At 36.3% G+C, this 12800-nt stretch overlaps 2 protein-coding genes across 2 annotated transcripts; one reads left to right on the plus strand and one right to left on the minus strand.

Annotated features, from left to right (window-relative positions):
• The first annotated feature begins 1628 nt into the window (after positions 1–1628).
• On the plus strand, positions 1629–9179 carry LOC127802238 (plastid division protein PDV2-like). The gene is made up of 8 exons (XM_052337950.1): positions 1629–2065; positions 5807–6465; positions 6509–6561; positions 7980–8129; positions 8229–8349; positions 8433–8547; positions 8643–8759; positions 8870–9179. Exons 1-8 carry the CDS (start codon positions 1865–1867, stop codon positions 9014–9016), a joined length of 1563 nt encoding a protein of 520 aa, XP_052193910.1. The 5' UTR covers positions 1629–1864; the 3' UTR covers positions 9017–9179.
• Positions 9180–11285: 2106 nt separating this feature from the next.
• LOC127801289 (uncharacterized) lies at positions 11286–12794 on the minus strand. Its single transcript, XM_052336253.1, has one exon. It carries the CDS (start codon positions 12286–12288, stop codon positions 11830–11832), a length of 459 nt encoding a protein of 152 aa, XP_052192213.1. The 5' UTR covers positions 12289–12794; the 3' UTR covers positions 11286–11829.
• Between the last annotated feature and the right edge of the window lie 6 nt (positions 12795–12800).

Below are 12800 nucleotides of genomic sequence, written 5' to 3' on the forward strand. Positions count from 1 at the left end.
GATTTTACATATTCCCTCTAGCAATTAATTATCACATTTAAGACATGTCACATTTTTAAGGAAGCAATAAAAAAAATAATGTTAAAAAATAAAATTATAACATTTAAGTTATATATATAAAATTATAACATTTAAAATTATAAAAAAATAAATTTAAATTAATTAAACTATATATAAAATAAAAATAAAATAAAAAATTTACTTGGCAGTTGGTATTCGACGGTACTACCTGATATCTCAAGATTTCTCCCGATTTAAAAAAATTTCATTTTTTTGTAATTTATTTCAATTAATATTTTATATTAATATTTAAAAATTAATAATATAGATTAGATCTTGTCTCTTCATCTACCAGCATGCTTACACATTTTCCAAACTCTATTCAACCATAAAAAAATCATTTACGTGTTCCAAGAACTATATGTTTTTCACAAATCTAGACTTAATTAATGACCTATAAAAATTCTATTTCGGGTAAACAAAAAAAATTAAAAAATATAATAAAATATTAAAATAGTAACTGAAAATGGGTGGAAAAATTTTTGATGGCTGTTTTGTTATAATATATATATAGATGTTATTGAGATTTAGCAAGAGATTTGTATAATTTCTTAGACCAACTTTGCATAATAAGATCAGGTTAGAAAATATTATGTGATCGTGTAAATTATCATTTAAAATTCTTATTGATAAAATATAACAATAAATTTATTTGATTGAAAATATCATTGTTAATTCTTTTTGAGCTTGTAAAAAAAAAAAATAGTTAGTGTATAGAGAGATTATCGCACAAACACTCTGATATTTAAGTCAAATACTGAAAATGATGGAGTTGAATATTGTATTGAAACTAATATTAGAGACTTATATTTTTTAGAATGAGTGTCTATTTATTTATAAAGGGGTACAGAGTAATGCTAAATAATTTAGGATTAGAATTTTTACAGATTATGTCCATCTTGACTTTTTCTACCCCTATTAATTTTAGAATTCTTTCAAATAATGTCTATTTCTTATCGATGATATTTATTTAAAAAAAAAAATTAAATATCAAAATTATTTAATTTGAACATTTGTGTGGGATTTCTTGTTTTCGAGAAACTTACACTTTAAAACCCAATTTGGGTTTTAGACTTTTTTTTTTTTATCATTAATAAATTTTCATCTATGACAATAAAAATTGATTCGAAGTATTATGCCGTGTATAGTTAAATTTAGATCACACTCTTTTTTATTTAAAAATAAAATAAAGAGAACGGGTGTATAAAAGTTGAATCTTTTGATAATTAATATAGAGTGTAATACATATGGTCTATGTTGCACGAAAATATTTCATAGGTGTCGTTTTTCCGTTTTCGAAACGTTTCTTATTCTCGTTTCGGATCCTATTTATGTCTATTTTTTAGAAAAACGTTCGTTTTCATGTTTCCATTTTCGTGCGATATAGCATATGGTGGCATGCCTTGCGGTTGATGAAAATGTTTCAATATGAGCCATTTCCACTCTATTAACCATGGTAATTACTGGAAATGGGAACTAAAAAGCTGAACTTTTAGGGTTTAGGCGGTGAGAGTTTTGATGAACAAATAGAGCATTGACGTGTGGCCTACAGATTTGGTGGCGAAATTTTGGGTCGCCCGGAGCCATACAAAAATACCTGTTTTTGAAGCGAAATTTTGGGGGCAAAGATGGATTTTGTTTGCTAGGGTTTGGCAGATTAGTATTCGTTTGACGAAGAAGTCAGCAATCTGTTGTTGTTGAGGGAGCTTCTGTGTGTCACTTCTACGCTCTTTCTTTCTCCTTTTTCAAAATCGAAATCCTCAGTAAAAACAGAGGAGCTTTGAGGAAGCTTCTGGAGAGCGAGATGGATGAGGATGGTATTGGGCTGGTGCTGGCTCGAGCTTCGGAGCTTCGCTCCAAGATCACCAACTGCATCCACAGGGCGTCGAGAGAGGGAGGCGAAGAAGAGGAAGATAATGGCGGTAAGGGCGAGGAAGAAGCGGAGAGCCTTTTTAACATTCGCGATGCTCTCGAATCGCTCGAGGCCCAACTCTCCTCCCTGCAGGTCTCATTATATTCTTGTCATTGATTTAGGCCTAATTAAACCCTTATTCGAGTTGCCCTTTCTGTTCATTCGAAGACGTTTTTGGATTCCACTTAGTTTTGTTCCAGGGGATAATTTTGTTTTCTGCAACTAAACATCAACCTCTAGTCATTCAACCATAATGAATCTCCAACTACATGGTGAACCATCTGCCTGTTTGAATGGCCCAACGAGTATATGTTTAGAACTCATTGCCGATTGTTAAAGTGAGCATATTGAGGCGGGGAACTTTCTTCTCTTAAACCAATTGAGTTAGTTGGTCGTCAATATTGGCCATTAATTATACCAATATCTCTAATTGGAATCCCTCTCTCCTAAGAGCTGCAACATTGCCTCTTTACAGCCTTTGTCATCTCATTTCATTTCAGGTAAGTTTAGTTTAGGCGTGAGTTTTTCTTATGCTCCTAGAACCTTTCGGTTCCTGGCGGCTTTTTTTATTAGCTTATGGTAGGTATATGTCATCATGCCATCTGTTTTCTTTATCTCTTCCTTTGCCTTCTCCTGCTATTTTGGATGACCTTTTCTAGTTCACATTTCCATATTCTTTACCCATTTCCGGTTTACTCTGATCCACCTCAGTTTGTCTTCATGGGGGCCTAAATTGGAATGTATTTGAAACTTCCCGCACATCTTATAGCCCCCATCTTATCTTGAAATATGCACCGTCCTTGTTCATTCATGATGTTTCCCAAGGCAAAAGATCTATCTCTGGCAATATGATCGAGATATTAATTTGGCAATTTCTTTCTGATAGCTTCTTACTGTGGCATTGTGGTTGACAAGGTGATGTTGGTGTGTTTTAGCATCTATATCAAAGTTGGTTGGCATATGAATGTGTTTTTACATTATTGATAGTTTCTTCTTTAATGCATATGAAATAGTAATACCATCTCCATTTTAGCCAAGGCAAAAGAGATATGTTTAGGTAATAATGCATTTTATGGTGATGTATGACTGGGGATGGGCATTCTGAGGATGGTGTCAATGAAATTCTGGTGGTTCTAAGTTGTCAACAAATCTATAGAGATAGGTGTGTCAGCAACAGAGATGTCTAATAGATGTTCCTGGTGTCTAGCAAATAGCAAGTACTGGGAGACCTTGCATTATTATGAAACTCAAACTCATTTCACCCTTCTAGCTGTTATTTGGATTTTGTGCAAAAATTTCCAAGATTTCCTTTCTACCTCAGCCTCCTGCAAATAGCTCCAGTATGACTATTTATTATTTAATGAATTACTATACTCCTGTTCACCAATGGACATCATAAGCATCTGTTTGAATGGACTTTCGTGTTTGATTCGATGTAGGGTTAGCCTTTCACTCTTATAAACAAGGCACAGCGCAATAGGGGAAAATTGAGTAGCAGATTTGATGTAGCACCTACAAGAAGGAAATGGATAGAGAAGCAAAGGAAAAACATACTTTAATACTCCTATCAAACTAGGAAATAAAAATCAAAGTACGAACCAAAATAAAAAATAGAATAGAACTCCCAAATTCTACAAACAACAAACAACAATGGCACACCAATCCATAATCCCACTTGGAGGAGTTTTGGTCATATAAATTCTAACTTGCTAGTCATCTCAATTTATGATCATATCTTCTTAAGGCTATTATACTGATTTTTTCTAGATTTTCCTTTCACTTCTACAACTACCTTATTGCATTCCATATGCTCTTTGCAGTTTGCACATGAGCATCTTTTGAGTTTCTTTCGATATGATTAATTAAACTATCTTAATTAAATTTCACATATCTTATCTTTTAATAGGTGCAGCTGTGACCTTTTTATTGATAACATCATTTTTAATTTTGTCTCTTCTTGTGTGGCTGCACATCCACCATAATCTTCTCATATCAATTACCCTCATATTTTGTATATGTTGATGCTTAATTGTCTAGCATTTCATGTCATACAATAGAGCTAGTTTTACAGCCATCTGAATAAAACTTTTCTTTTAACTTCAAAGGGATTTTATAATCTCATAAAATGTTAGAAGCAGTTCTCTTTTTTAATCGTCCTTCCTAAATAAATAAAATTCTAAAATACTCAAAAAACTATTTGTCTCCGTCAGGATTCCTCTTCTGTTAGCCATTGCCCCTAATAAATAGTTTCTATGATTGTAAAAGCCACTGGAAATCATTAATAGATGGAGATTGAAATATGCTAAATGATTCTGTGTTTGGCCTACAAAGAGCAGCTTTAGTTTATGCATTATGTTTGTTTGGATCAGTATGGTGCCTGTGGACGCATTGTATCCTTGGACCATGTCAGGAACTTAGGTTTAACCTAGGGTTTAAAGTGAGAAATTGGAAGAAATTGAGGGAGATAGGACAGAAAGGGAGGGAGAAATCGGAAGAGTAGAGGGAGAATTGAGAGAGAACAGAAGAGATTGGGCGAGAGATTAGAGAAATTGAGAGAGAATTGAAGAGAGAAAGGACTGTAATTCAGATTATCATTCCACAACTGCCTAATTCTCTAGGTTTCAGCCTATTTATAGGCTTCTAGGCTTTCAGTTATTAGAACAACTGAAAGGTACAAACTAGGAAAACAGCAAAGTACAACAATAAAGAAATACATCTAATATACAATTACTACCATATTCTTGGGGTCATGACAGACCACCCTAAACCCAGTTTGCTTGCACCCATTCTGTGGTGCCAGGTATTCAGATAGAACCCAAATATAGACCTAATGTCATGAAGTTAAAGTGATCTCAAGAGTTTGCTTCAGCCAAGCTCATTGAGATTACTATCAGCGCTGCTTGACATTTCCAATTGTCCATTTATGCATGGTATCTCTAGTTTGTATTTGTTGAATGATTGAATGTGTCAGCAATGGCCATCGTTGGTTTGGAATTCCCCTTCTACGGAATTCTGGAGTAACTTCCTCCCATGAAAGTTTCTGATAACTCATTATGGTGATACAGATCTTAAGTGTTGACAACACTTATCTTGGCAACCAGGGCCTGATATCCAAACTTGTATTGTCCCAAGTAAGTGTTTCATTTTATTGCTCCTTCAAGGAATAGCTTCAAGAGTGCCGTTCAAGGAAGTTGATGATGGGTACATAAGAAGCAATCGCATCAAGTCCGCTGTTCTGTCTGAGTTGGATGTCAGTTGGGCTCAAGATGCTACTTGATGCATATAGCAGGCAATTAATAGAGGAAGTCTTTTAATGGGAGTGTTGTCAGTGGTGAATTTTCCTTTTCTTTCCATAATTTGTTGTAGATCAATAGGTTTGTGTAAATAATGTGTGACTTGTGTTTCAATGAGCAGTTTCCATGAATAATACACCAATAGGAATATCTAGTAGCTTACACTCACTCACTGTTGTGACTAAACCTGTCATGTTGAAGTTATCATTTCTTACAGTTAATGTGAAGTTAGACGTGGAAGAGGAAAGTGCATCATTTCCTTCATCCCTTTTTTGGGTGCCAGTATTATTGACAGTACCTCGGGGAAAAGGAAAACCAAATAGGAATGTCTAAATTATCTCTCCTTAGGTTGGCTAAAACAGAATGAGAATTACAATGGTAGGCATCCTTCAAAACATCATTAGTTTCTGGTTTGGTCATATAATAAGATGGACATGAAGTGCTTTAATTCCTTTTTTTCCCCTTTTCATCATATATACTACATCGAAATGATTCATTAAAGAGTTTGGGCATCATCACAATTTCTTTTGATGATTGTCAGGCGCTACAACAGCAGCAATGGTACGATAGGGAAGCAGCTCTGGCAGAGATTGATTACAGCCGCAAGAAGCTGCTCAAGGAACTAAAGGAGTACAAAGGTGAAGACTTGGAAGTTATAAATGAAGCTACTGCATTTGCTAGCGAAACAGTTGAGGACGCCAACGATCTCCTCCTCCCACCATATCCCAGTCGACCCTCCCACCCCCTGATATCAGAGAATACCTATCTTTCTCACTTCCCAACAACCCGTAAACTTTCTCAAAACGGGATCACTGGCTCTGATAGGACAACTGAAACAGGGAAGCACCTTAACGAATCGGAGAGAAATCAAGCAAAAGCAGGATATGAAAACCCGCCTAAAGGGTTTAGACTCCTCATCAATGCAGCAGCGAAGACAGCTCTTACTCTCATTGGGGTAATATCCGTTCTAGGATTGGCCGGCTTTGAACCTAGGCTTAGGAAAGGGGATGCAGAATTCAAGGTTTTTGGGCTCTTTCCGCAGCGACGACGACCTGAAGCAGAGAGAAAAATGGTGCAATGCCCGCCCGGTAGAGTGTTGGTAATGGAAAATGGCGAAGCTCGGTGCCTTGTGAAAGAGAGGGTTGAAATTCCATTCGAGTCCGTGGTTGCAAAACCAGATGTAAATTATGGGTGTGGATGAAATGGTATTTGTAACTCTTTATCTCTTTGGGTGTGCTTTTAGCAGTGCTGACAGGTTTTCTGTAGAAAGGCTTGCGTATGTGAGTTCTTATTCAGGTGACATTTTCTAATTCAAAAAGCTTAATTCTCGATCAAAATAAGATTCTTTGCCTCGGGGTGGGTCATTTGTGGATAGCCATGTGGCCAGTTCACTTAAGAGGGTGTTTGGCTAAGCGGTTTCATCGTTTACAAGCTGTTAACAAATCTTAATTGCTGTATAATTTATTTAATTAAATATTTGTTAAAAATTAAAAATATTAAATATTATTGAGATTAAATGTTATTTTAATAACATTTTAGAAAAGCTCCATCTAACTTTTCTCAAAATATAGTTATCAATTTATTTTATTGATCAATTGATTTACAATTTTGCTCTTCAACAATTTTAATATTTCTAAGTCTCTTTTACCTTAAACTTTACAAATTATCTTGCTTTTATTGTCGCCTCCTTCCCATCTCTTTCGCATTGCCATCTCTATCTCGGCCACTGCCTTTATCCTATCGCCATAGTTGTTGTTATCTCCATCTCATCTTTTGTCATCTCCAACTTTTATCGTGACATCACCACTTCTAGTCCATCGTCGTTGCCTCCATCTCTTCTTTCGTCGCCTCTATTGTCGTCTCCAACTTCCATCACGATATTGTTGTCTCTTGTCCATCGTTGTTGTCGTCACCTCCATCTCTTATCCTTTTTTCTCTCTCTCTATATATATTTAATTTTTTATCAATTAAATTTAAATTTAAATATAAAATATTGTATTAATATATTTGTTAATAATTATATATAATTTATTAACATGTAATGATAAAAAATTTATTAGTTGAATATTAATTTATAATTTATTTTTATTAAAAATTAATATTTTTATAAATTTTATTTATATTATTCAGTAACATTTTATTTTAATATTTTTATTAAATTTTAATATTTTATTAATTTATTTAAACTAAACACATAAATGTATAGATAACAGCTTAAAACGTATTTATCTAAATAAATATCAATTTAAACGTTACTAAATTTTAAAACTTTACATATTTTTTTTTACATAAAAAGACTTAAAAACTATTTTAAAAAAAGGGTAAGCCAAACATCCTCTTAGTTCCACCATTTGTTTGTTCATTTTACAAAAATTCTAGTTATCCCATGTTGACATAACGTATAAAATAATATAATAATGTAGCTCATTTATGATTGTACTTTGGCTCCGTGAAAGGGGCACTCTCTCTTTCAATCCCCAAAGGGTGATTTTCGGCCCTTAGATATTATGTTGTTAGGCACGAGATTCTAAATTTAAATGGTTTTTATAATTTTTAGTGGTCAGTTATCACTTTGTAAGAAATAATTTCATAATTTACATCCTTTCAATTTCAAACAAGTAATTAACCATATTATATATCGTTGCTGCCAAATTGAAATTGCTTTCTAGCTATATGGTCAACTTGATGTAAGATATGAGATATGGTGGAGGAAGGAAAGGATAGAGTTGAATCAGTTGAGCCTCAAGTGGAAAACCATGTTCCGGCAGCCCCTGGTTTTATTGGTTTGTCAACCGGTAAAAGGCTGGAGTCGCTGGAGCCTGGAGGACTGGCTCTCCAGTGCCATGAAAGGGTGGCAATATCCTGTTTGCAGCAAGTATAAGTTGGCACGGCACTGGCACTGGCAGCCAGGCCGCCTCACAATATTCATCTCTCATTGTTTTAATTTCTCATAGCAGAGTGAGTCATGACGACCCCCTTCACTGCCGCAACAGGATTTACAGAAGAGCAAGAAGCTCTGGTTACCAAGTCGTGGAACTCCATGAAAAAAAATGCAGGCGAATTGGGTCTCAAATTCTTCCTGAAGTACGTAATTCAATCCCCCTTTCCCTTTCTCAAAACCCATTATGATTGCCTTACCAATTTGATGATTTCATTAATTGGGTCAGGATCTTTGAGATTGCACCGTCGGCACAGAAGCTGTTTTCCTTCTTGAAAGATTCAGAGGTTCCCTTGGCGCAGAACCCAAAGCTCAAGCCCCACGCCATGGCTGTCTTTGTTATGGTTTGCTGCTCATCTTCTTTCATTATTATTATTATTATTATTATTATTATTATTATTTTTTCTCTATTTTGCATACATAATTTACTGTTCTGCAGACATGCGAATCGGCAGCTCAGCTTCGGAAGGCCGGAAAAGTTACAGTGAGAGACTCCAGCTTGAAGAAATTAGGCGCCGTCCACTTCAGAAACGGGGTCGTTGATGAACATTTTGAGGTACGTACGCCCCACGCATCATTGAAGTCTTAATCTTTCTAGGTGAGGAGTCGATGTCGATCCCATGGGGAATGGCTGGATTCCATGAATTAACGATTTAATTTAAGCAGGTGACAAAGTATGCACTGCTGGAGACCATAAAGGAGGCGGTGGGAGAGATCATGTGGTCGGTGGAGATGAAGAATGCATGGGGAGAGGCTTATGATCAGCTGGTTGCTGCCATCAAGACAGAGATGATGAAGCCATCCCATGCCTGATCCAGCAGGAAAACCCAAGAAAATTACACACAATCAATCCCCATGCATGCTTGTTTGTTCTTCCATCCATGGATGGTTAATTTTGGGTTTTGGCTGTCAATAAATGTGATATTTGTTGTTGTTTAGTTGAATATAAAATCATAGTTTGGTTTGATTTTGGTTACACTTTTATAGACATTATTATTATTATAGAAAATTGCTGGCTTTTGCCTTTCCATTCAAACTATACAACAAAAAATAATAACACAAAAATAAGATATTGTTGGTTTTAACTTAAAAGACATTAATGGGTATGAGTCCACATTTTTATATATAATGAAAAGGGTTTTTATGAAAAAGTAAATATTTTGTTACCCTTTTAATAAATATATATATATATATATATTATTATAACTTTGAAGATTCAATAGAAAATTTGACTATCCTTATAGAACGTTACTTTCAGCTACAATCAGAATATGTCTAAATGTCTCTCATACTGAGAATTTCTGGGCATCTACATGAAAATTTCAACACTTCACTGTCTCCTACAGTACTACTCCTAAACCACGCCCATTCTACATTGAACATCACAAGTTCACAACCCAACTCTCCTGCCGCCACGTCCCATCCCAATGCGGCCGGTCTCGACCCTGCACCACGGCCGAGGCCCGCCCGGAAAACCGCTCCCAGTTCGGCCGGACCCCTGTGTGAGGGCGGAGCTGGCCTTGATGGCCAGAGCACAGAGGTCCGGCAAGCGAAGCGGCGTTTTGGACATGGAAACCGGCATGAGGAAGTAGATGTGGCCGGGCTGGAGGTCGTCGTCTTCCCGGAGGGGGGCCGGCTGGGAGCCGACTTCCATGGTTTCCGAGCTGCAGAGAAACCAGCTAGAGTGGAGCTCGGAGAGGACCCTTTCTGCCTTGATGGGTTGGCTGAATTCTTGTAGCCTTCCTTCCGAGTCAATCACCATGGCCCTCTGGGGCGGCCGTTTCATGGCTCCGGCTCTCCTTGTGATCGGCGGAGAAGAAGCACAGTTGCCCATTTGATCGGATCAGAGAGAGAGAGAGAGAGAGAGTTGATTGCAGATGGAAGGATGGGTGGTGGGATAATTAATTTATATAGGGGAAGGGAGAGAAAGGTAGTGAGAAAAGGATGAGGAAACTAGGAAGGAAAGGCTTACATACATTTGACTATATATGGAATACTTTTACATGAACTTTATTAGGAATTAATATTATTTAATTTAGCGTCACATTAACTATTATTATACTTTAAAAATAATAAAATAAGTTAATTATATTTTTTAAAAATTAAAGTTAAATTCATACTTTAAAAAGTAGCAGCATGCAACTTTGTGAGCTTCTTTTAATCCAAATTTGTGACTATGTGCAGCTGCTAATTTTAATTGGGTATAAAATGTTATTATTAAAATTAAAATATTATTAGACGATGTTAAAATAAAAATCTCATTATGTTACTTGTGTTGGATAACAATTACATTTATGTGACAATATTACGTCAGGATAAAGAGACGGGATTCAATTATTCCCCTGTCACTTGTCGTTATTGGGTCCCATCCCCCTTGTTGTTTACATAAAGAATCATTCTACATGTACATCTTGAATTATATAAAGGGTATTATTACCAAAATACTCTGCACCTCTTCATGCGTTTCTATGCGTCTCATGAGGGATATTTTTGTCATTGACACACTTTTGTGTAGTTCAAGGTGTACACAAAGGTATACCAATAACATTATTCTTACTTAAAAGATCAAAGAAGGTATGTTTGTTTGGTAATTTATTATTTTATATAATTTTAATAACATTATTAAATAACATATATATATATATAATGTTAAACATTTTACAAGTATATATATATGAATGTGGGTATTTTACAAAGGCGTTTGAAAGCCCAAGAGGGACCCAATTAAGGAAACTTCATTAGTGGTGTCTAAAAGGGTTTTGTGGGGCTCAATCAATAATCACCCAAATTCTAATCAACAGGACATGAATGGACTCATCATTGTGAATGGAACGCAACCGCCTGCTAACTTTGTAGGTCGTGTTTGGTAAACTTCCTTCTTTGTTTGCTCTCCCTTTTTTGGTGGGTGACATAATCCTTTATTTGATGTGAAGACATAAATAATAATTTACTAATCTTTTTCAGAACGTTCCTAACTTACCAACTTTAGAGGATTTAGCAAAGAAAGAGATTGAATAAATATCTTTTTAAATATTAATGATAACGTCAAATAAGAATTAAATAAATTAATAAATTTTAACAAGAACTCAATACTCGAAATTTGATGTAACATTTCAAATCTTAAAATTTGAGAATTAAATGAATAAATGAGTCTCGACAAAAACTCGATATTCAGAACTTCAAGTAACACTTCAAATCTTAAAAACTAACGAGTGGAGTTAGCCTAAACTCTTAAACAACAAATAATATTGTAATTAAATATTTGGAGAACAATACATGCCTTAATGTGAATCTTCTTCTCCTTCTTTCTTCAAGTCTGCCTCTTTGGTCTTCCTTCGCTAGCTAGCTTTTGAAAAGCTTCTTCCATGGCATCTAAACTTGTGGACTAGGAAATAGAAGTGATCTTATTGACAATCCAATCTTGACTTTGATTATGAGCCTAATTGATCTAATTGTGAGTTTAATAACAATAATTAATTACATGCTGCATCTTATGTTAATTATTTATAAGAATATAATTATGGCTGCATATTTTAATATAAAAAGATTATTTTCCATAAAATAAAATGAATTTAGAATTAAGATACCGTCGCCATTGGCCCATTCTTACTCCTCCAATATCATACTCAAATTTCTGGCCAACTCACGGGCTTCCCGCCGGCGCCGCGGCCACCGGCGGCGACAAGTCTTCGTCCCGACTGGGCATCTTTCTCTTCAAAAACCACCAAAGAATCCACCCTTCTACAGAAGCATCCACACTTCTGTCCGCCACCGCCCGCCGTCAGAGCCTGACTGGCTCTGACAGCCAAGGCAGCCATGTCCGCCGCCTGCAGCGGCTGTGCGAGCCAACTCAGCGGCAGGACGAAGTAAAGCTGCCCGGCTTGAAGCTCCTCGTCGACGCCTACGGCCGAAACGGGTTCTTCGAATTCCATCTCGTCGGAGTTGCAGACGAAACACTCCGGGTTCCACCGCAGCACGTCGGCGACCTTCACCGGCGAGGAGAATTCTTGGAGCGCGCCGTCCGGGAAGATCACGAGCTTCGCCGTCCGTACTGGCTCCGAATCGCTGGATCTGCAATTTCCCATTAGGGCTGTCTCGTTTATCCTCTGGAGACGGGAAAACCCTATTTTAACATTCTACAAAGTGAGTCTTCTCTATCCTTTTCTTTCCTCGTCAATGCGTCGTATTCGTCGCCATCTTTGGACCGTTATTTTCATGGATTGAGTCAATTGACTAAACAATCTAAGAAACCTGTAATGTATTGTAATTATTGAAATTGGATAATGGAATATCCGCAGAGGTTTCGTGACATCTAGGGTACAGAATGGATCGCCAACGAATATCGAAATTGGATAGTGTAATCTTCGCAGAGGTCTCGTGACATCTAGGGTACAGAATGGATCGCCAACGATAAGGTTGTCATCTTCCATTAATGCATTTATTCGTCTGATCGCGCCATTCTGTGCGAAAATTCTGATGAGTTTGTCGAATTCTCCAAAGAGTACGGAGAAGTACGAATTGCATTGATGCGTTGATCCTACAGGCAAATGCCTTGCGTCTTTATCGTCATTCTGTATGAAAATTCTGACGATTTTCT

Source organism: Diospyros lotus, chromosome 5 (assembly GCF_014633365.1).
Source record: "Diospyros lotus cultivar Yz01 chromosome 5, ASM1463336v1, whole genome shotgun sequence".
In the NCBI taxonomy this organism is placed as follows: Eukaryota; Viridiplantae; Streptophyta; class Magnoliopsida; order Ericales; family Ebenaceae; genus Diospyros; species Diospyros lotus.